The sequence below is a fragment of the Periophthalmus magnuspinnatus genome, chromosome 9 (assembly GCF_009829125.3).
Source record: "Periophthalmus magnuspinnatus isolate fPerMag1 chromosome 9, fPerMag1.2.pri, whole genome shotgun sequence".
In the NCBI taxonomy this organism is placed as follows: domain Eukaryota; kingdom Metazoa; phylum Chordata; class Actinopteri; order Gobiiformes; family Gobiidae; genus Periophthalmus; species Periophthalmus magnuspinnatus.
In genome coordinates this window covers 13,380,487-13,403,865 of record NC_047134.1, presented here as the reverse complement: position 1 = coordinate 13,403,865, position 23,379 = coordinate 13,380,487, and the positions used below count along the sequence as shown (strand labels likewise).

The following is a 23,379-nucleotide window of genomic DNA, read 5'->3' as shown; positions in this document are numbered from 1 at the left end:
TTCATGGATCAAAAATAGCGTGAGGACAGTGACAAATTCGCCTATTAGTAAAATAACTATGAAAATACACAACACATGAACTTTTCAAAACTCAAATAAATAATATACGCTTATCTTATGTTAATCTCTATTTTAATACTCATTTGTTATCCGGTGACGTCGATATTATGTGATTTCCGGAACCTGCAACAGGACAGGGTCAGTAGTCCACTAACACAAAACCCCCATTGATTGTTTTTATGACTCATGAAATTACGCATGCGCAGTCTTTTCAACACATCTGCCAAGTTTCAGTGGTTCCAACTTGCCCTCAGTGATTAATGACCCTAGACATGGATGATGAATCATTGTCATTGCTAACGTCCTTAAGTCAGTCAGTAAATAATGATATGTTGTGTGAGTGTCAAATAAATAGACACACAACGTATTATCGAGTAGATTTATTAGTATATTTTAGTACACTTTTGAAAAGATGTTTACCACTTATGTTTCCTGTAGAAAAGTTAAAAGTAAAATTAATATGATAAAGAAATTACAGACCAAAACAGTACCATTATCAGTGCAAATCCACTTTCATACATGAACGACAATTCTGACAGTAAGGATCACCTTCATTTGTCAGCTGTTCAATGTTTTCAGACTTTGGCATAAGATAAATAAGATCTAGTTTCAACATGTAATTCTTTTGAACAGTCCATGGTAAATGGGTTTTATCGGATTTGAAAATTGCACACCATAAAGATAATCTTTCAGTTAAATAAAAACAGACAATAATATATGATCATGATTTGCACTGAGGCAAGAAATGAGTTCAGTAATGTTCAACTGAAAAAATGCAGCTGCCAAGCATGTTGAAACAGATCAACAATTATTTTTCAGAGGTCAAACATATAACACAGAAACCTGATGTCTGTGGATTAAGAGATATAGTCAAATTACTTTAATTTGTTTTACAATAGTGTTAATATCTTTAAGTAAAAGCATTTTAAACTAAATTAGTTACACATACACAAGGTCTTTGTGGTTGTTACATGTGCCGTCCATGTACTTCCTACTCAACATATATTTAGAATGATAATTAGAAGGATATGTAAATAATGGAGTTAAAGTGCATAGCAAAAAATATGGAAAGTGCTGAAATAAAATTACATTTTCGGTATTCAAGCCCAGTTTTGGATAGTGCCGTATCCATACAAACTACTCCCATTTGGTAAGGCATTAAAGAAGAGCTCTAACTTCAATACTGTTGAGGCTGGTCAAAAGCCACACCAAGTTTGTCATATATTTCCCTTAAAACCAGGAGAGCAGTATCCTCCGACTCCCTAAAAAAGAACAGCAGACCACAGGGTATCAGACATATACACAACAAAACAAGATAGTTAAAAACAAATGACTCACCAGTAACACAGGTGGGACTGGATAGCAAACAGGTATTCATTGAAGCTCTCAATGGGTTTCTCTTGAAGAACATAGTCTATTCTACGCCCTCCATTCAACATGCCCATTTTGATCTGCAGCTGCTCTGGCTGCTCTGTGGAAACTGGGAACTCTGCCTCAACACATTCACCTGCAGGAACAAGAGTTGGAAAAATGAGCCCGAACACACTCCAAATGCCGCAATACAAATCAGAGCAAAGGGCAAAAAATGCCTGGAGTAGAGTATTACATAACACAACCCATTTCAGGAAATAAATTACCCTGTGCATCTTGTAGGTTTCCTTCTACTGAAGATTCTCCTGCTTCAACCGGTGGCAAAGCAGCGACAGGGAGTCGCGCAAAAGACTGCCACGCTGTCCGCAAGGAGCCCAAAACATTGTTTTTTATGTCCATGCCCATACGAGTTAGGCTGTCCTTCAATTCTGTATATATAAAAAATATATAAAAACACAACCCACTTTGCTGTTTACTAATTAAAAAGCAACTGTTTACCAAGATGCATCCTCTTGCGGCCTTTATGGTGAGGTATTAGCATGGGCTCCAAATCCACATCTGACACAATCATGGGCTCTATCCGATAAGCTACAGGATCATACTGCACAGCAAATATTAACTCTATTATTATTATTATTATTTTATTATTATTATTATTTATGAGAGCTTTTCAGACTAATAAAGGATCTTACAGGGTGATAGATGTTGTAAAAACTCTTGCAGGTTGGAAAGGTGTAGTTTGGGTCAATGCGTTTAAGCCCACGCACAGTCAAAAACATCCCAATGGGAGAGCCAAATGCAAAAAATGTCTGTGGATGGAATGCCAACTGTGGATAGTCAATGGAAACCTAAAAATGCAACAAATGTTTTTCTTTAGTTATTTTACAAAAAAACGAAACAAAAATGGATCACATATTGTTTGAGAGACATGAAAACAACACAACACAGGGCAGAATGATGTTTCACCAAAAACATTACTGGTCTCCAATCATGCAAGACGGACATCTAATGATTATGATCTTTGAGTCCTTCCACGTAAGAACTGCTTTAAGAAAGGGTTGAGCTAAAAAGTGTGCGAATTCAGGCCAGACAGACACACCTGTCCCTTCGCTATGCCTCCATTGGTCTGTCCCGGCAAGCAGGGAAGGAGAAAAGCAGTAACGTAATGTTTTTACTGAATATGATACATTTTAACAACGCTCTCCGGACCCCTAATACCTCTGTTTGTTGTAATATGATTTACCTGTCCGATGCCTACATCAAAGTGTTCATAGTCAACAGCACTGGTGACAGACTGGGCTCTGTGCAACTGGGACTGCTGTGTCACCAACCCTGAAGACTGATTATCATTGTGATCACTGGCCGACAAATCCTGAGAGGAACCATGCAATTCTGGTGCCAGAAACAATGAACTCTGCCTGCAATCCTAAGAATAATAAATAAAACAATTGATTATGTAATTTCTATCACAGTACACAGATTTAGATACTCATAACAAACCTTTGGGAATACTTTTCTTCTGGCAGCATTTAAGATCTTTTTACGAGGACCAAGAGGAATCCCTAAATCTTTCAGGTCATTGTCACGACATAGAACCTAAAATAAACAGAAAAAAAAGATCATAATCAGTGAATCGGTTTGTTTTGTTTATCTATTACAATTATTACCAAGATTCAAGATCCAAGTCCTCAGCCTGCAGAAGGGTCAGGTACTGTTGTAGGTCCATTTGGGTCAGAAACTCTTCCAAATGGTCATGTTGTGCTGGCAGTTTGACTCTTCCCTGGGAATCTTCTAAAAAGAAAAAATAGGCAAAAAAATATGTACAACTAACAGGGTTAAGTATATATAGTAAAAAATGGTGATTATAATCATACTTTCTCAGTGTTGGCCTCTGATCCAGTCCTCTGATTTGTTAACCTGTCAATAGTATCAGTGAGCCTACATGGAGAAAATATGTCAGATTTAAATGCTGCATCATTTTTGTTGTTATTATATGTAGAATTTGAAAACCTACCCAGGCTGTGGCCCACAATAGAAACAGCCCCTTTTAAACTCTGGACTGTCGCTCTTTAAATAGTGCATGTAGGCCTGTTGGATCTCTGAAGGCCACACGTGTCTACTATAGTCTGGCAATATGTGGGGCTATTATAGAAAAACAGGTCCAATAGAGTATCATTGGTGAAGTGTCTCAACCGACTAATACTGGGCAAAGTTATTCGCTGGATGTCCCTGATAAAAAAAAGAAAATAGGTTAGAGAAACTGGGTTATTGTTATGTTACCTAGATGTAGCATTTGACACATACTCATCCACCCCAGTTGCATCACCGTGTAGAGCACTGTGCCAGTTCACAGGTAGAAACTCAACTCTCCCTATTTTGTCCTCCTGCTGAGCGCGTTTGTAATGAGAGGACAGGAGGGACAGAGACGCACTCCTGAAATCATTAACTGAAAACACAAAAGTTTAAGTTGAACATATACAATGAGCTCACATGTGTATTAAAATCATATGTACTTGTCATTTGTACAACGCACCACACTGTATGATAGATCTGAAGCGGAGATCACACGCAGGACCAATGCCATGCACCATAAAAACAAGATGGTCAACATTGTCTGGTTCACCTGGAAATATATGTTTGAAATGTAATAAGCCAATTAACAATGAATACTTGTATGAATTCAAGTGAATACTCCATACCATCAGGTATATCTACAATAATGCTGTCTACACCTCTCTTCACTGTTCTGGGTCGAGTGCTCTCTGACGGGGAGGAGACCCACTCATCTTGTGCAAATATTGGCTGATATTGCATTATGAGCTAATTGTGAGAGTAAAATAACATGATTAGAATGATCAACTATTTGACAATACACCATATTAAAATCATATTAAATGAACACACTTTAGGGTTGTGTATTATTACAGTTTCTCCTGTGGGAAACTCCAGCTTTGTTTTCCACTCATCTTTGGTTATTGCTTTCTTATAAGCATCCTTAAAATTAAAAAGGATAAAAATAAATAAAGCATATACATTTAACACCTGGAGTTCATGAATGAATGATGATGTTATTCTACCTCTAAACTCTGGCTAAAGTCTTCAGAGTAGGGCATGAATTTTGTGTCTTTATCTCCTTTGTAGAACCAAGTGCAGCGGCGGACCTCAGTGGGCGCTTGTTCCCAGTACACAGCATAACGCTTTCTCTCATTAATGTGCACATCATACCGCTCTCCATCCACAGCTACTAGTATGTCCCAACTGCTCCCTAATGGAAACAAAATGTAACATTTTACTACCTAATATGTTATAAATGTCTTTGATATTATTATAAACCATATACCATAGCATAACCTTTATATAACTTTTGGGTTACATTTGGGTTGTGACTGCTAATGGCCCTTAAGGAAGGTACACACCTAGTAATATTATAGAGAATGCTGACATATTCCAACTAGAAATGTTTGTATTGATCCACAGGCTCCTTAGTGACTACTTTCTCATTGTAAACTATTGATTACAGCTGGCATGGGCGATAGAGGTGACAAAAATCTAAATGTGATTTCATGCCTGTGACAATCTGCTATTTATCTATAGGATATTTAATGCAGCTGCCTGGTTAAATAGACCCTTTTCCCATCTACCTTTCCCATGGGTTACCTGGATTTAACCAGTTTGAACTTTCAGGAGAAGCAGATGACTTTACCAACCTTGTGATGGCAAGGTTATTAAAACAAAATTGTAATCTGGCTTTAAGAAAATCGTGATTTACATTTTTTGCCATATCACCCATCGCTTCTATTTTAAACACTTATATATAATATGTTGGCACTATACAGTTTTTACTTTAAAAAAAGACTACAATGCCATTACTGGACAGTTGATGGATAAGTTTAGCACATCACTGTTGTATTGTCTAAGCTTTGCATTTGGCACAGAAGAATCTTTGACAATGGTGCTGTCGGTGAGGATTTGTACGACTGTTCTTTGAGCAGAAGGAATCCCAACCGCAGTTAGCAGCAGAATGACAAAAAGCAGAAGTATTTTAACTGGCACCAAACTGACAGCAACAGTATAAACTTTCATAACAGATATTTAAAATGAATGTTTTATTTTCCTTTTCCAGATTAAAATGCAATGTTTTACATACCAGTGCTGTAAACAGACTCTAGTTTCACAGAGTCCACTAAGCTGAAGGGTTGCCAAGATGTGCTGTCATCAGCACGTCTACAGAAGAACCAGTGAGGCTGAACCTCCTGGTAGGGAGCAGGCGCCGCCTCCATGTCGAGCATCTCAAAAGAAGAAGTGGAAGACGGTGAAGCCTCATCTATCACAGGGGTCACCTGAAACAGAGTCAAAATAATTACTTTTATGATTCTTAAAATAAAAGTTCGAAAATAGATAATAATGTATACAATACAAAACTGAAAGTACTGCAAATAATTTGTATAATAGTGTTAAACTCAATGTGTAAAACACATGCATATGCTCTCACAGACCTTGTCTTTTGCTGAAGTTTCGGTGGTCTCTGACTGTGTGTTGTTGCCCAATAAAATGGCTGTGCCTGCTGGGGCAGGTTGCACCAGACCCCCGTCTTCATCGGGACAGTCTGACATTAGCCCCAGTTCCAGGCCACAGCCCCCAGCTCAGGCTCTCAGGGACAAATCTGGCTGTACGAAGGATTGAAGAGACACAAGCAAGTGATATGACGCTGTAAACAGAACTTTGGCTGGATCTGATTTATTCGTGTTATGAGGCCTGTTTAACATAAAACATCATGGCCATTGTTCCATGCATCAATTAGGTTCATACAATTAATGATAGGAGCTTCTACAGTATCTTCATGATAATCTATTGTTGCCAAGTGTATACGTCTCATTGGTTTCGATAACAATATTTTGGTGCACTCGTTACTTAATCGTGGGTTTCTTTATATAAATGTCCTGTCTATAAAGCTACATACATTGGACTGTGCTGTGCGATGACATGACAGGGTCATGTTAGCAAGTTACACAGCTAAGATGGCAACTAAACTGCACAGTGGCCTGACCTAAATACACTTTACTGTGTATAATTAACATTTATGCAATATGCAGTACACGTACCTAGTGCTTCACTATGAACGAGGTTAAATTGTTGAAGTTGACATGGCTGTTTGTGTTTAGCTTGATCCGCGTTAGCTAACAAGGACGGGCTCCTCCCCCTCCTCAGGCCCCTCCCCCTCATCAGGGTCCTCCCCCTCATCAGGCTCCTCCCCCTCCTGTCAGGAACTGGTGCGTTCAAGTGTTACGAAAAGGAGACTATTCAGCGTGATTGACTTAATATCCTAATAAACCACGCGTCTATATTTTAGTGTATTGTACATTTCTATAGAATAATATAAACTGTAATGTTATTTTTTTTAAATGTAAAGATTATTAATAATTTAAGAACTTAACACAACATAGATGCGAGTTGCTTCATTCCGGCCTACTACCTACCTGAAGTAATAAATATGCAATTGTTAGTTTTAACGATTTAAAAATGTTTGACTTACTTTGATGCAGGATGAATTTATTTGCTGACTTGATAGTTTACACCATTACATTGGACGTAAAACTAGCTACAATAGTTTCCTGACATCTTGTGTCATAAAGTAGCATATACAGACTTCAGCTGTTAAACTCAAAATGATGCTTGCTATGGAATAGAAATATGTCAAGTTAAGAGAAATATATATGAAAGTTTAAACCTCTGAACATGGCTATGGCTAGGAAAATGTTTATAAACAAAAATCATGCAAGTAAATCGGATTAAAATGACAGATTAAATGTCCGTTTTAGGGGTGTAGGCCTTTTTAACCTTGCGTACTGTATTCCATTCCATTACAATCGTAGTCTGCATTTCTTTCTAGTGTCTAAGCTCTTGGGGGTGGGGCATGTGCAGGAGTGGAGCTTGCTCAGAGAAGGAAGACTACTGCTTTAGACACACCCAGTCCAACAAAAGTGAGACATCAACACACAGAATAATGAGCTTGTGTGGAGCAATAAGAGGGTGTGGCGTTTTACACACATAGAGCAGATAAGCTAAGTTTGCCTAGCTCAGAGGGGCAGGAGTCACAGTCCTGAGCAGGGAACAGTAACTTTCACTCTGCTAGAGACTTCTGCTCTCTTCACAGATTTCTGGCCTTCTCCGGAAGCCATAACAACTTGTACAGTTCAGGCAGAAAAGGAAACTTGGGAAATTCCAACTCGAAGACATGAAGGACAAAGTGAGGAGAGGGGGAGGCAGAAGTCAGGCCAAGAATGGTAAGAAATGCATTTTCTCTCTATCCCTGACCCTCCTATGTGCTGCAATCCTTTATCTCCTACCTCCCTCACAGCATAGAATGAAGGAGTGGGAGTTTTTACATTACAAAGCCTAGCCTATTTTCTGCTTTTTCCAACTTCATAGCAACTAGGTACTGAGCAATTGCAGTAAATAATTAACAAGTTATATCTCTTTAACTTGAAATAGCTGTTGCTACCAACTGTGCTCTTGCAGGCTAACTTCACTAGAGCCACTTGGGAAAAAAACACATCTAAAACCAACTATCTTGAGTTTCTCAGTATCATAAAAATGCCCCTAAAAGTATTTGCAGCATTGTCAGTGACGTTTGCCATTTGCGTAAAAACATAATTGGCTTAACAATGTACGTCAGGTATTTCCTAGATGCCTTTGCCAAATCAACTACTGGCTGCAGAAAACAATGCTGTATTCTTAGTAGTAGTAACTTGGTCCAATAAATGCACAGAGAATCTGCAGAGAGGAGGGATTTTTCTTTAGCCAATCACAAACATAGAAACTTTTTGGGTGTCTTCCAGAGGTTAACTAGTCCCAGAGTGACAGCAAGAATTAAGAATTTAGATTGCAAACAATACTATACTACAACAACATAGTCATGCAGGTGTCCATGCTTCACTGACAAACTATAGTTTATGCGTTTAAGAGGCTCCACATGCCAGCGCAGGGTGTGGCTGTCCCTTCACCCTGAGATGACATGAAGGCCAGTAGGCAAATTCAACACACAGCTTAAGTCACACTACAGGTTGAGAAACACGCTGAGTCCTGCTCAACCGATGAATCTTCAGAGCTTAAAGGAAGACGCACCCACTTTCACTAAACTCTGCATAATTCATAAGTCACCTTTGGGCACTCTCCCATAGAACCTCATGTCAAGATTTTTTGTGATTAGAATTATAATTAAATCAGATGACAGTATATATCACCTAACTTTTTACCAGCTTTTTAAAGAATTTTATATGTTGAGATGATTCATTGCCTAATAACAAACCAAAACATAAATGTACCACCTTACAAGCTATTGAATGTGAATGTTTGTGTTTGTCCTTGTACCAGATGACACAAGCCCTACCACTGCAAAAAACTCCATTGATCTGAAGAAAGATGAAGACACTTTCTCTGTGAAAATACAGGGGGCAGGAGTGGAGCAGTTTGAACTGCAGGTTTGACTTGTATTTCAGTTTAGGCAGATTGTGACCATGCCATGAACTATGTTGTGTGTATAATTCTTGGTAATACTTTGTAGGTGCATGGATTCTGGCTGGTTCAAGATGCCATAATGACTCTGCTTTCAAGGGACGAAGTGTTTCCACGCTCAAATCTGTCCCTGTCTCTTGCTGGAGCAACTCTTGACCCCCTCTCACAGATGCAAAGTCTTAAAGGATTCAAACCTGGATCTATTCTTCGTCTAACTGAAGGTACAATGCATTTACACATTATAACGGACCTATCTCAATTGCTGTATTGTAAAATATAAACAGAAAAACAAAAAGACAAACAAAAGTTACATAATGTTACATAAGTAGCAACATGGTTGAATGGTCCAAAACAAACTCCTCCATAGCTGAATTACATCCAGTCTCTCTTAACTCTCTCTGGGACTTCATATACAAGTGTTTTCTTACTACAACAAAATAAATATAGTAACAAAAATTTGTTTGGTGGGATTTAAGCCGTTGTATTGTTCTTGGCAAAATATCTGTACAATTTGTAAGATAAATATGAGCCTTTAGGTCCTACATTCCAAAATATGATGTCAACATATATGCAGAGGCCTATATAACTCTATGAAATGTGTACTGTTTTGCCATGAATTAAATCCAAACAGAATATAAATGTTGGACCCGATCATTGTTTGTCAGCTATATTCATAATTCCACCACTTGCCTCAATTAAAAAAAAAAAAAGTTAATATGTGCTGAGAGAGAAAATCATGTAGACATGATATAGGGAATCCCCTATGATTGCTGCGTCAGTCAACTATGTTGAAATTTTAAACTTATACATAAGAAATAATACATCTTTTTCTCTTCAGAGCCGTACACTGCTCACTCAGCTCGACTTCACCTGGCGCGTGTGCTTGAACTACTGAGAACATCAGCACCTCAGGACACACTGCGAGAAGGACGCTCACCAAGTATTTTGGACACCATCACACAAAGCCATGCACAAGGTGGGCACTCATAAACTCATTTGAGTACTGGAGGAAAACTTCACTATCAAAACAAATAATTTGATACATTTCACCTTTCTTGTACAGACACAACTTTACAAAATGGAAAAAACCTGAAACGCTCTTTAAGTAATACAAAAACTGAAGTAACAAATCAAGACAACAGTCCTGAGTATCTACTCCCTGGTTCTCATGAAAGACCTCTGATGGCTCTGCTACCAAATAGCTCACAACCAGAGGTAATTTTATGAGATTTGAATAATTGTGAAGATGCATGTGAGATTAACTTAACATTTGCCACATCAGACTCCTAGCTGTGTGAGGGACCTGAGCCTCAGTTGTTGGAACCCTCCTCCAGGACACCGAAAGATGCAGGGAGACTTCCTCTACATCACCGTGGTAACAACAGAGGGACGGCGCTGTGACATCACCTCCTGTCCAAAAGGCTTTTTCCTCAATAGGTATCAGTTTATTTGAGCATTAATTCAATAGCACTAAGTTGTTATGTGCTTGCCTCATCATATGGTTCTAATTTTTAAATCACAATGCTATTTAATATAGTCTTCAAACAGGTTTCATTTGTCTTAATTTCAGGTCTACAGAAGAAGTGTTTGATCCCCGTCCAGCACAGTCAGCTCCAGTCTCCCATTGTTTCACCGACCTTCTCTGCCACCTCAGTCCAGCATTCAAACAATCATTCATCCTTCTCAAAAACAAGTGAGACATGTTGTTTTACATCAATTGATATGAATCATTTGTGTCTTTATGACCGGTGTAATAAAGTTGCTTTCTGTCCTTCAGGTTTCACTTGCCCCCACTTGAGGCCTTGCCCACCCCTTATCACACACTGAGCTGGTTGGGGCCGCCCTGCTCCTCTCGTGTTCATAAAAACACTTTCAGCAGACTTGGAGTGGATGAACAGCCAGCACAGGTTAGTTTCAACACAAACTGACACATTGTGATAATCAATGTGTCACTGACACATCTTTCATTGTTTATAGGCTCCCGACTGGAATGAAGAGTTACAAGCAGCCAGAGACCTTCCCCAAGGAAGTCTGGAGGAGAGACTGCAAAGAGACAAAGCTCTGCTACAGGTATCCACAAACAATACAGCAAACCTTTGCTTTAGACTTCTGTCATGGCACCGGTAACTCTATTGTAATCTCACATAAGTGACAGACTTCTCTAAAGCTTATTATCTTTTCTGTTCCTTGATTCAGTGACTCAAAATAGTACAAAAAACAGATCTGTATCTAAATAATTCTTTTTACCCCTGTGTAGAACAGGATCATGTGTGCAGTAATGTTAAATAAAATGCATATCCATTCAGATCTTCTACATTTGACAGGTCAATAGTGCATTTGTCAGAGCTGTGACTCAGGGAGCAGAAAATGTCATAGATGGTTTTGTGGAACCTGTCAATGGAAATCCTGAGGACCCAGCGTTCCTGTGGGGCGGTCTGTTTATGAGTCAAGGAGCTGCAAGTGACGTGTTTGGTGGAGAAAGAGGTCGGAGGTAAAAAACAATAAAACAATTCACCTGCATATATACAAAAGTGTTGTTGTGGTGTTTCAACCTGTAGTTTTTGTCCTGTAGAGCAGCTCAGAGGCTGGAGCTGAAGGGGGTCCAGGCCTACAGTGACATAGAGGGGTCACAGGGGCTGCACACTCTGCCCACAGCGGTGGTGGACTACAGAGGGGTCCGTCTCTCCGCTCAGGGCCTGGCTCCAGGAATAGAAGGCTCAGAGCAGGACCAGGAAGCGCCTCCAGCATCAAGGTATAGTTCACCACATTATTATTTATAAGCAGGATGAATACCGTTTTACTGACATGTGTATCTTTACGTCTGGCAGAGGCCTTCTGTATGGAGTGAACGCAGGACCCCAAGAATCCCCCCAGCGCAGATGTCTACTTGAACACTTAGCACAAGCAGCCAAAGCTCTGTCCATTCAAAGACATGTCGTTGTGTCACCCAAAGGAAATGTGGTGCCACTGTTCACATCCATTGATGCACAGGGCCTTGTAGGAGCTGATCGGAGGTTCTATGTGCTCGATGTCTTTAGAAGCTTCCCCGCTGATGCCAACTTTTGTCCAGAGGCACTTAAAGAAATGGAGGGTGTTCCTGTTGAAGATGGAAACCAAGAAAATGGTCAAGATGAAGTCAAAGCTACTTTTTGGCCTGACAATTACTGTTCAGACACTGGATTTCCAAAGTCTTTTCCTCATGGGCTGTGTAGACTAAGACCAGAGTTGCTCCAGGCATTTATTCAGCACAAGTAAGTTTCATTCATGAACTGGCAAGATGATGTGGTAATATGTGTTTTTGGTCTCCCTATATACTTTATAATTCATTTCAATTTTAGACATAATCACTTCAGTCAGATTGTGAGGGAGAAGCTGGATGAAAATGGAGGCTTTGAAGAGTGTGCGACAGCAGGTAAGGGATCCTAAACATTACTGCAGTAACATATTTTGCTTAGAGATAAAAGCTTATAATTTTTTTTTTCTTATGGTAGGTGACTCTCGGTCTACAAGTGCTGTCAGAGAAGCTTGTAAAGAGGTGGGCTCCATCAGCCTTATTATTTTTGAGATGCGCTTCAACCCAAACATTTACTCCCCAGGTACAGCTAATCACAAATACATTCTTGGTTTATCTGTTGTGCTTTGACTCACCTCTTTCAATGTAGGAGTGAAATTCCCTCGTACTGAAAATGAGTCAACAAATCTGCAGAGGAGGTTACTGCAGGAGGCAGCAGCCTTCATAATCACACATCAGATCCCAGCTTTTGTAAGTCTAATATTAAACAGACACAATGATGTATTATGTTGTATTTATTGTATCTTGTTTGTTTAAATAGGTGGACTATTGTTTAGAAAATAATGAAGGTCCAGTTGATGGTGCTTCCTTGAAAAAGGCCCTACACCATAAAGGAATCAACCTCCGCTATTTAGGTCATGTGGTTAAGGCTATCAACCAATCAGAAGACAAGGAGAGACTAAGGCACATACTGGTATGCGTAGATTCTTCATTTTATGTGTGTCAATTTCAGATGTTCAACATTTCAATCAACCATTTCTCTTTTTATTTGTGTTTATCATCAGAGGATAGCAATCGGTGAAATTTTTATGCGCTCAACAAAAAGAATATTCAACAACTTTGTGCAGGTACTTAGTGAGATTTGCTTTTAACCATTTTTACTTTTTCTGTTATTACCTGGAGCAAAGTAATGAGCAGCAGGTGAAGGCTCTTGACTTGAGTTGGAATGTATAAAACCCTGGGGCCGTGTCTGTGCAGGGCGTGGACGTGTCAAGTCTCTCTGCAGCTGTCAGTCATTTCCTCTGCTGCCTATTGGTCCCACACTACATGCCCCCCTCCATTGCGGACGACATGAAAAAGAAATCACGACGAAGGGGCCGCGGGGCTGGGCCCTCTGAGAGCACACCTTGGAGCACACTGACAGCAGCGGAGCTCTGGAACATGGTGTGCCAGGATGCAGCTGAGACATATGGCATCTCTGACACACTAGGGTATGGCATATGTCTTATATGTCTCTTATATATCTATATGTCTTTCTCCAAGAACAGAATCGTTAATTAGGTTAATTTGTTATAGCACTGGCCCAAACCACCTGGTCGAGCAGTATGGCCTTCAGAAACTGTCTCTGCTTAGGGAGTTTTGTTTGAAGACTGGAATACAGGTAATAATAATTGATTTACTGTAAAATCATAAAAAATGTTCTATTGAAAATAACAATGACAATATGCACAATAACTGAATTCATATTTTGAATTCTTCTTGATCAATAGTTGAGACTCAAAGACTATTTCCTAGACAACCAAAACAAAGCTCCACTCAATCCAGAGGACATTCTTAACATCTTCCCTGTTGTAAAGCATCTCCACATGCCAATTGTAGATGCATCAAAAGCTTTTCGCACAGCCCAGATCTCATTACAAAAAGGTACAAATTCAGTTTGTCATTTTATTCCTCTGACAAATTGAATTATCAATTGAATGTTGCTACCAATCATTGCAGGTCTCTTGGATCAAGCTTATGAACAGCTGAAAGAAGCCACCTACTTATATGGTCGGGTATGTGATGACCTGCATCCAGATGCATGTTACTGTCACAGTGTTCTTGCCAGAGTGGCTTTCCTAAAGGGCAAGTCAGCAGAGGTATGTGCTTTAAGCACACAGTTAAAAGTTTTATTTTGAGGAATGGTAAAAAAATGCATTCACTGTTATGCTGCAGGCTCGTAGTATTCAACTAAAAGCAGTAGTTATCGCTGAAAGAGTGCTTGGTTTTGACCATCCAGACACTATCCAGCAATATGTGAGTATTTTTACACATGTTGTAAGATTACATTAGGTTTGTTTAACGTGTACATGCTTGTATTTTATTTGTAGGCACTTTTAGCTGTGTACATGCATGCTGGAGGAGAAACAGCACTGGCTCAGAAATGCCTGCTGAGAGCGCGTCTGCTAATGCTCACAGTCCATGGAGAGGACCACCCTTACACTGCCGCGTTAGATGTGAGTTTACATAATCTCCTGTCACAGTTTGATTAAATATGTTACAGTAAATCTGGCAATAAAACAATAAATTGTGTTACCTTGCAGAGTTGTCTGGGGCTAGTGATGACAGGGAGTCAGTCAGAGCAATACCTGAAGAATGCACTTAAGCTCAACACTTCCTTCTTTGGAGCCACTAATCTGCACACAGCTCTCAGGTATGTTTTCATCTAAATACACCTAAATATAAATATTTTCTTTAACAATATTTTAATTTTCTTTTGTAGCCAGCACCTCTTGGCCCAGCTCATGTGCAGTAAAGGTGACTACAGAAGTGCTATGGCCCATGAAAAAGAAGCTCTTTCAGCATTTAACTCTATGGTCTGTGTGTGATGTTGTATAAAAGGTTTAACGATCTACTTCTGAGCAAAGTATTAATTGTAATCCTCTCCGTGCAGTTTGGAGAAGATCATGCCCAGACTCGCTGCAGCACGGAGTTTCTGAGCACCATAACCAAACAAGCTGTGCGTGTAGAGAGATCTATGAGACAAGCTGGACCTGAATGCATTGAGCAAACAGTAGAGGTACATTTTACTATTATATGCAACTGATACAGTGGAAATTGGGTTGTCGAATTTAACATTTTAAATAAAAAGATTTAAAAGAAGATCGAGAAGATCAAAAGGGTTTAAACACACTATGCATTTAGTACCACCTTGAGTCCAATTTCTTTTTTTTCAAACATTTTGATTAAATTTGAAGGTTGTTGTTTGTTTTTTTTTTAATTTTTATAGCATTTAAGATCATTGTCAACACTGTTGACTGCAAAATATATATATTTAACAATCATGTTTACAATAATTACAAAAATTCACATTATAAGATAAGATATGCCTTTATTAGTCCCACAGTGGGGAAATTCCAGTATTGCACTGCACAGTTTAAGAACAGCAGGAAAAAACAGATCTTCAATTTGTTTCCTCAGTGTCTCACTCCAACAACTGAAACCATTTTGGAGCAGATGGTTCTGGTCACAGGAATCAGGAAGGTTGTGCAGAGGTAAACCTTATTATGCATCATGAATAACAATGGCAAATCTGGCGCAGTGATGAATTTGAAAGCCCTGAGGCAGGGTTTGTTTTTTTGAAATCTATTTATTTTTCAGTGACAGGTTCCAGGAGTATAAGCTGAAACATAAGGAAAGAAAAGCTGCAGTGGCAAAAGAAGTAATTGAAAGTTTACTTTCAAAGGCCAGCGCTTCGGAGAGAGCCAGCAAGGACGACAAACAGACCACAAATCAAGAAAAAGAAAGCACAAAGGAGGCTGCAATGAGTGAACACACAGAAGCTGAAGAAAAAGGGGGTGATAATGAGCCATCTGGGGAGGCAAATGATGTGGTTTCAGTTAGTAGTGATACAGGTGATGCAGGTGGATCCGATTCACCAACAGATGAGGAGACCAAAGATAAACAAGAGTCAGAGGGTTTAAATGGAGAAATCAATGGAGGTACTGAGACGGCAGCAAGTCCGTCGGTTCTCAAGGCTATGACTTGGGCTGATGTTGTCTCAAAGCCAGTTGTAGCAAATGGACCAGCAGGCAATGTCTCAGTGGTTAATGGGGGCTTAGAGACCACCCAAAATGGTGAGCCTGAGGAATAAAAAATGAGACCCCCGAAAGTATGACAGCTGTCCAAGATATCCAATGGTGTTTTGATTCCCAAGAGAATGAAGAAAACAAAACTACAGGTGTTAGAAGACAAGTATTACTGCTCAAAAGATGGTATTCTCATGAAAAATGGCTTTTACTTCAATAAAATTTTTACTTTTTTGAAAAGAGAGCAATTTTTATTTTCCAGCTTCACAGAAGATTCAAAACTTAACATGAATAAATTATTCATTTGTCTATATCAGGGGTGTCCAAACTATGGCCTGGGGGCCAAATGCGGCCTTCAGACCAATTTTTATTGGCCCTCAGGCCTTCAGGTGAACTGGCCCAATTGATCATAATCAGTACTTTTTACAGCAAATTTGAGTAATCCTATCTATATAACCTCAATAACACCACATTGCATTGTCATACAGACTGAACATTAATATTTAATAATAATAATAGCTTACACTTGTAATGCACTTTTTCAAAGCCTCTCAAAGCACTACACTATAGTCATTCATTTCCACACTTGGAGATGGTAAGCTACTATTGTAGCCACAACTGCCCTGGGGCAGACTGACGGAAGCGAGGCTGCCAATCTGCGCCATCAGCCCCTCCGACCACCACCTATCATTCGCACACACCACTTTCATACTAGGCAATGTGGGTGAAGTGTCTTGCCTAAGGACACAATGACAGAACTTATTATTATAGCGCATATGTATACGATGGAAGCCTGGTGTGCTGCCATGTGCACCTACAGTCCCTTCATCCTAGCAACACCCAAATTATATACCTATATGTCATATGCTAAAAATGAGCTAAAAATAAAACAAGATAAAACATATACTCAAAGTTTAAAACAGTATAAAATGTTCCCAAGTGGGGCCAACCCGCTTTTTTCAATGTAAAAATGCACCCTCCAGAACAATGTACGGGCAAAATAAGTGACAACATATTTACAATGAAAAGTAAATTTTGTCCTTGCATACAATCTCTAAATCAACACAATGTTTATATAGTGGTTCTGGTGAGTTTACCCAAGTGGAATCTGAAAGTTTGTCTAAACCACTAGCAGGGAAGGTAATGACTGCAGTGTCACTGAAGACGTCGATCATGTGGGATGGACAAGGAAGCAGGCTCTCCATACATACGGCGGCTATCTGGCTAATGTATCTGTAATCTCGGTTAAATTCTCTATCAATTGTCCTGTAAAAAAAACTACGTTTAAAAATACAATTTTGCTGTTGAATTAATCAACGTATAACAAAATAACATACCTTTCTTTCATACCACAGAAGCTGTTTCCAATAATGATAATTTCAGTCAGACATTGTTTGCTCCAGTTTTTCCACAGAAGGTTGTTGTAAAGGGCTTTCCCACAGTGCATCAAGTAAAAAAATGTTGGTTTATCAACTTGCCGCTTTCCTTCCTGTAAGAAGATTAAGTCATGATTAACTGGCAGTACACTGATTTAAAAAAAATCTATATCTATATTGCTGAAACAAAGAAAAACATCTACCTCATTTTCTGTCAACACACTCAGTCCTATTCTTTTTAATACATCTTTCTCCCCAGAAGAAAACACAGGATCAAACACCCAGCAGTCACTTAGCTCAATCTAGAGAAAATAAAATAAAATAATAATAATATGAACTTTTCAATACATTAAGTACTAATTTTACCTTCAGTGCATCTAAAAGCAGCAGTAACATGGCCAGCTGGTAGCGTGCAGATACACAAGAGGAGAAGGATCCCAGCCCATAACACACACAATGCATTTGTCCAGGTGATGAGCAATTAAGCCCATGGTCAGCTGACACCAAAGAGTCCCTGTTCTTCTCTTGAAAATGTTGAATTCCCGATGCTGCCATTAGCAACTCGTCTATGGGGAAAAAAACAATCATAACATTAATGACTTCAATGACAAATGACAAATGAATACCCATTAAGTGTCTTGGAAACCTCCCATTTTCAAATGTATTTGTCTGTTCAACTGAGACTTTTTTGGTTAAATCATTAATTACCATGACAGGGTGGACATTTATTATATTTTCCTGGTGATTAATAAAATTAGTTGGGAACACAATATGGCAAATTTTTATTGGTAGGACAAGCACAATCCAAATTACCCTACCTTTCCATCTCTCGTAAAAAGCTTCACATTTTAGATCAGAGCTAGAAGATATAAAGAGATTTTCGTGAGATTAAACAAACTTTCCATGCCAAGCATTTGATCGAACTTTTTTTCTTACGCTGTTTGCCTGAGTCGCTTTTCAGTCTTGCCAACATCCAAATGTTCTTGAATGTTTGGCTCGTTTAAAGACACTTGGATCTTTGTCTTTTTGGTTTTACCTCTATGTCGCCGAGCCACCTGCCACTCCTCACTGTCTCCTGACATCTCTACATATTACATAAGCATGAGCAAAATAGAAATCATATACATGTATTTTGGAATTGTGCACATGTGGGGCATCGATGTGGGGCGTTAGGTTCTCGTGGGATTGTTTTGACTGCAACACACAAGATTTTACTTCCGGTGTTAAATAAATTCCAAAAATATATATTACAATTAATGGCAAGGTGAATATTTGTGTAATTTAATTTATATTGTATGCTGTTGAAATATAGAAATAAATATAAAATGTGTTTCAAGCTTATGAGTTTTTTTGAAAATGTTTTTTTTCACCCGGAAACACTTTAGAAAGCGGTGCGCCATTCGGAGATGTTGATAAATGTCCCTGACATTTACAGTAAAAATATTGATATTTCTTGGTCTTTTAGAGAAGATATTCATATTGACTGAAACAGGTTTGTTATTTTTCACAACCCTTAACCCTTAGTAAAATTTTTATAATTTACGGTGACTGCTTTATTATTAATGCGGGACATAGCCACAGCGTTTACTGTACGTAGCGTTTAGTAGTTGAAGATTGCGTCGTTATAACTCATTAATAGCAAACATAAAACAACATAGTTGCGCATGAATATTTTAGTTTTGTGCGATTATTAACTAATCTTATATTTAACGTAAATTGTGTACATAGTGTTACAGATGTCCATGTCACATCTGTATGGACGGATAGGGGACGAGGAGGACGATGGGGTTGAGGTCGAGAGGTTTGAGGTTACAGAATGGGACCTGGCCAACGAATTTAACCCTGACCGCCGCAGAACGAGGCCGACAAAGGAGCAAGCTACCTATGGCATATGGGCTGACAGAGATTCTGATGAGGATGAGAGGCCCAGCTTTGGAGGGAAAAGGTAACAAATAAATAAAAGAAAATACACTTGCAAACATCCAGTATCACAGTGTGCCTATACATGTAATATGCTTTCCCAGGTCCAAAGACTATTCTGCTCCAGTAAACTTTGTGAGTGCTGGTTTGAGAAAAACTGCTGCTGAGGAGAAACAAAAGGAAAAAGAGGAAGATGGATCCGATGACTCTGAGGATGACTCACCTTCAGTCAAGCTCCCTCCTCGTGGGAGTGCACCCAAAAAACTTCAGATGGTAAAGCTTTCACAGGCACCAAATTCATTTGATATCCTACAGATTTGTGTTTAAATAAATTAGGGATGCACCGAAACAATACTGGCATCGGATATCAGTGCCAATATTGAATTTTGATGGATTAGATATTCCAAGATATCAGTTCAGTCAACATCCCATTTTGGTCTATAAACTGGTGTGATAAGACCATTTACTGGATAATGTTTGCTTGAACTACCCCGTAATATTTTCCAAAATTGTTCTATGGCTACAGAATGTTAAATAACACATCTCGATCATTTTGACCATATTCTGTTTCTATTTGAAGGAAGTAAATTATATTTTCAGAGTCTGCCCTAGTGTCTGTTGATATCAGGAATATCACATATACATCAGAATTGGAATAGGAAAAGCTGGATCGGTGCATCCCTAAATTAAGTATTATGCATTTAGGAAAATTTTCGAGGAAACACCAGTTTCCACCGGTTTGCAGGCCAATCTGGACAAGGAATTGGGAGCTGGGAAAAACACACAAAAGGGATTGGCCAAAAACTTTTGCAAAAAATGGGTTACCAACCTGGCAAAGGTCTGGGGAAAAATGCACAAGGTAAGAACACATCGAGAGACATGATGATTTGTTTGATAATAATGTTTTATGTAGGGAAAATAATATTTTTTCCTTATAGGTATTGTAAACCCTATTGAGGCCAAGGTTCGTAAAGGCAAAGGGGCAGTTGGTGCATATGGTACTGAGCGAACCCAACAGAGTCTTCAGGACTTTCCAACTGTGGATTCAGAGGAAGAGGAAGAAAAGGTATAGTATAATATCAAATTTAAACTGATTTGTAGGGAGCCAATTAAATGCCACTGAAAATCTGTGTTTTCAGGAGTTTCAGAAGGAACTGGGGCAGTGGCGCAAAGATGCAAGCAGTGCAACTAAGAAGAAACCCAAGTACTCATACCGAACAGTGGATGAGCTCAAGGCTACAGGCAAACTGGCAGGGCGAAGTACTGGCACGTCAGCGGGAGAGTTAGCACAGGTGAAGGTAAGCCTTGGGTAGTAATTTCATTTTCCTATCAATGTTTAAATCTAAATTGTTGTAAACATATTCCACTTGATCTTTTGTGTTTCTTCATAGGTAATTGATATGACTGGCAGAGAGCAGAAAGTGTATTACAGTTACAGTCAGATGTCCAACAAACACAGTGTCCCTGATGAGGAGCCACCAACTGCAGCCACACGGGATCAGAAAGGCTGTGGATTTGCACTCCCTGAGCTTGAACATAACCTTCAACTGCTCATTGACCTTACTGAACAGAACATATTGCAGGTATGAAAATGTTATTCCTAGTACTCAGTTTATATTGTCTTGGGATTTTAAAACATGTCTCTTTTTCTACAAGTCTGCAAGGCGTCTGCAGCATGAAAAAGATATGGTCACATCCTTGAATCATGAATCAAAAACCCTGCTATCCAGATTGGAAACAGAGCAAAGTGCGATACAGAGAATGGAGGCTGTCCTGACATTAGTGGAGCGTTTTCCGTCAGGAGAGACTGCACCAGGAGAGGGTCCAACTTTGCAGGTATATATATATATATATATATATATATATATATATATATATATATATATATATATATATATATATATATAATCTCAGATAACTCTGTTACTTATGAGACTTTAACAGTAAGTTATGTTTCATTTGTTGGATGTTTAAATTAGGAGTGTGCTCGAATTTTTGATACCTTGCAAAGTGACTTTTTTGAGGAATATAAGACCATGGGACTTGCCGATCTTGCCGTTGCTATTCATCCATTGCTGAAAGAGAAACTTCATTCTTGGGACCCGTTAAAAGTAAATAGTTTAATTTGTCATTTTTAATATGAAATCTGCTTTAATTGAGTTTAGAAATTGCCATGAATTTGTAATAGTCTTATTATTCATTTTAAATTATGTAAAATATGATTATTTCAGGATAGCACTTATTGCCTGGAAGACATTGGACAATGGAGAGCTATTCTTGAAACAAGAAACATTCACTCCAACACCCCAGATTCAAACATGGATCCGTACCACAGGTAAAGCAGCTAGAATTATGTAATAAACAGTCACTGACTCAGAGGACTACCTTTTTACACTGCAATGTTGATTATTTAGGTTGTTATGGGAAGTATGGATTCCTGTGATGAGGACATGTGTGTCAAAATGGCCACCTCGCAATGTTGGCCCAATGGTCGACTGTATTGAAGTATGGGCACCCCTCCTTCCCCAGTGGATCCTTGATTATGTACTAGAACAACTCATTTTACCCCACCTGCAGAGAGAGGTGAAAACTAGTAATTAAAAGCATTAAACTGTACTCATTAATATAGATGTACATTAACAAAAGTGTTAAATAAATAATTTCAGGTTGATAACTGGAATCCACTAACTGACACGGTGCCCATACATTCCTGGATCCATCCGTGGCTACCATTGCTTCAGTCACGTCTAGAGCCACTTTACCCTCCCATCAGAAGCAAACTTTCTAATGCTCTGCAGAGATGGCATCCTAGTGACGCATCGGCTCGTCTCATTCTGCAACCCTGGAAAGATGTTTTCACACCAGGAGCATGGGAGGCCTTCATGGTGAAAAACATCATTCCTAAACTGGGTAAGCAATCCGACATGTAACAATAGATAGTACAGAACATGTACAGATTATAATGATTTCACTTTTTTCAGCCTTGTGTTTAGAGGAGCTTGTCATTAACCCTCATCAACAACAAATGGAGCCATTTAATTGGGTCATAGATTGGGAGGGCATGCTTTCGCCTTCCAGTCTTGTATCTTTACTGGACAAAAACTTCTTCCCAAAGTGGTTGCAGGTCTGTGACAACTCCTCATAATGTCTAATATCTTCTTAATTTTCTCATGTTAAAGCTATTTATTTCTGTTAATAGGTACTATGTTCATGGTTGAGTAACAGCCCCAATTATGAAGAAATCACAAAGTGGTATCTTGGATGGAAAGGCATGTTCAGTGAAGCTTTACTGACACAACCACTTATCAAGGAGAAATTTAACGAAGCTTTGGATATAATGAATCGAGCCGTCTCTTCAGGTGTAGGTTAGTATTCACTCACCTAAATACGATGCAGTTGTTTATTCTACTGAGCTATCTTATCGAGGTATGATTGCATTACTGAGACATTCTAGATATGTCATTGTTCTGTTTATTCGCAGGTGTATACATGCAGCCTGGTGCAAGGGAAAATATTGCATATCTTACTCAGACAGAGAGACGGAAGGACTTTCAATATGAAGCACTGCAAGAGCGCAGAGATGCTGAGAGTGTAGCTACCAGAGGTTTCAACACCAGTGTACCAACAAACTTCAAAGACCTTGTACAGGCCAAAGCAGAGGAGAACAATATAGTGTTTATGCCCCTTGTAGCCAAGCGTCATTTGGGAAAACAATTGTACACTTTTGGACGAATTGTCATATACATAGACAGAGGAGTTGTGTTTGTGCAAGGTGAGAAAACGTGGGTGCCCACATCATTACAGAGTCTTATAGATATGGCCAAGTGATTATCAGCGATAATACAAGATGGGCAAACAGCTGAAATGTACTCAGTATCTTTTCTTTTTATTCTTTTCTTGTGTAAATGTTTTAGCATTCTGTGAACGTGAAAATAAAATTTTGAATAATCTTTATAAATAGTTGGATTGTTGGATCATATATCAAATCACAACATTTTACATTGCAAGGATTTTGTAGAGTGTAGCTTTAATTCCAATTGCAACAATCTTGAATATA

The 23,379-nt window shown here is 38.9% G+C and overlaps 4 protein-coding genes across 6 annotated transcripts; 2 read left to right on the top strand and 2 right to left on the bottom strand.

The window, feature by feature from the left end:
- Positions 1-552: 552 nt before the first annotated feature.
- Positions 553-6,604, bottom strand: ddhd2 (DDHD domain containing 2). Its single transcript, XM_055224315.1, is given in 18 exon segments — positions 553-1,322; positions 1,399-1,567; positions 1,698-1,859; positions 1,930-2,032; positions 2,124-2,279; positions 2,675-2,857; positions 2,932-3,028; positions 3,099-3,219; positions 3,349-3,369; positions 3,446-3,660; positions 3,736-3,877; positions 3,965-4,054; positions 4,131-4,251; positions 4,336-4,425; positions 4,509-4,696; positions 5,579-5,771; positions 5,928-6,098; positions 6,534-6,604. Coding segments are annotated over 17 exon segments (2,253 nt in total). The 5' UTR covers positions 6,045-6,098; positions 6,534-6,604; the 3' UTR covers positions 553-1,237.
- A 790-nt stretch (positions 6,605-7,394) lies between these two features.
- Positions 7,395-16,266, top strand: si:ch211-166a6.5 (clustered mitochondria protein homolog). Its single transcript, XM_033972161.2, has 28 exons — positions 7,395-7,715; positions 8,806-8,912; positions 8,996-9,167; positions 9,785-9,922; positions 10,010-10,161; positions 10,229-10,383; positions 10,517-10,639; positions 10,724-10,853; positions 10,924-11,016; positions 11,271-11,437; positions 11,519-11,698; positions 11,775-12,197; positions 12,285-12,358; positions 12,438-12,542; positions 12,609-12,709; positions 12,780-12,932; positions 13,024-13,086; positions 13,217-13,449; positions 13,535-13,619; positions 13,729-13,882; positions 13,958-14,097; positions 14,174-14,254; positions 14,329-14,454; positions 14,542-14,651; positions 14,721-14,814; positions 14,892-15,017; positions 15,419-15,492; positions 15,599-16,266. Exons 1-28 carry the CDS (start codon positions 7,667-7,669, stop codon positions 16,089-16,091), a joined length of 4,101 nt encoding a protein of 1,366 aa, XP_033828052.1. The 5' UTR covers positions 7,395-7,666; the 3' UTR covers positions 16,092-16,266.
- A 723-nt stretch (positions 16,267-16,989) lies between these two features.
- srrd (SRR1 domain containing) lies at positions 16,990-18,548 on the bottom strand. The gene is made up of 6 exons (XM_033972163.2): positions 18,339-18,548; positions 18,221-18,261; positions 17,769-17,968; positions 17,606-17,704; positions 17,364-17,515; positions 16,990-17,292 (listed from the first exon to the last, which is right to left on the bottom strand). Exons 1-6 carry the CDS (start codon positions 18,482-18,484, stop codon positions 17,043-17,045), a joined length of 888 nt encoding a protein of 295 aa, XP_033828054.1. The 5' UTR covers positions 18,485-18,548; the 3' UTR covers positions 16,990-17,042.
- A 232-nt stretch (positions 18,549-18,780) lies between these two features.
- On the top strand, positions 18,781-23,277 carry tfip11 (tuftelin interacting protein 11). 3 transcript variants are annotated; one of them, XM_055224210.1, is made up of 15 exons: positions 18,781-18,894; positions 19,131-19,347; positions 19,427-19,595; positions 20,028-20,181; positions 20,261-20,388; positions 20,462-20,620; positions 20,714-20,905; positions 20,979-21,158; positions 21,302-21,433; positions 21,554-21,657; positions 21,737-21,905; positions 21,989-22,232; positions 22,304-22,446; positions 22,522-22,687; positions 22,804-23,277. In XM_055224210.1, the coding sequence occupies exons 1-15, from the start codon at positions 18,819-18,821 to the stop codon at positions 23,148-23,150; spliced, it is 2,580 nt and encodes an 859-aa protein (XP_055080185.1). In that variant the 5' UTR covers positions 18,781-18,818; the 3' UTR covers positions 23,151-23,277. The 3 variants fall into 3 exon arrangements, with proteins under 3 accessions (XP_055080185.1, XP_033828532.2, XP_033828533.1); XM_033972641.2 differs by having other exon boundaries at positions 18,809-18,894; positions 22,522-22,681; positions 22,804-23,165; XM_033972642.2 differs by having other exon boundaries at positions 18,860-18,894; positions 19,139-19,347; positions 22,804-23,165.
- Positions 23,278-23,379: the final 102 nt, after the last annotated feature.

Bases quoted from the DNA above. Each gene is read 5' to 3' on its own strand.
- si:ch211-166a6.5 (XM_033972161.2), top strand. From the start codon at position 7,667: ATGAAGGACAAAGTGAGGAGAGGGGGAGGCAGAAGTCAGGCCAAGAAT. The intron at 11,438-11,518 runs GTAAAAAACAAT...TTTGTCCTGTAG, and splicing joins GGTGGAGAAAGAGGTCGGAG to AGCAGCTCAGAGGCTGGAGC. The intron at 15,018-15,418 runs GTACATTTTACT...TTGTTTCCTCAG, and splicing joins GCATTGAGCAAACAGTAGAG to TGTCTCACTCCAACAACTGA.
- srrd (XM_033972163.2), bottom strand. From the start codon at position 18,484: ATGTCAGGAGACAGTGAGGAGTGGCAGGTGGCTCGGCGACATAGAGGT. The intron at 17,969-18,220 runs GTAGGGTAATTT...TTTTCCCCATAG, and splicing joins TTTTTACGAGAGATGGAAAG to ACGAGTTGCTAATGGCAGCA. The intron at 17,293-17,363 runs GTATGTTATTTT...TTTTTTTTACAG, and splicing joins TTCTGTGGTATGAAAGAAAG to GACAATTGATAGAGAATTTA.
- tfip11 (XM_055224210.1), top strand. From the start codon at position 18,819: ATGTCCCTGACATTTACAGTAAAAATATTGATATTTCTTGGTCTTTTA. The intron at 20,182-20,260 runs GTAAGAACACAT...TTTTCCTTATAG, and splicing joins TCTGGGGAAAAATGCACAAG to GTATTGTAAACCCTATTGAG. The intron at 22,688-22,803 runs GTTAGTATTCAC...GTTTATTCGCAG, and splicing joins AGCCGTCTCTTCAGGTGTAG to GTGTATACATGCAGCCTGGT.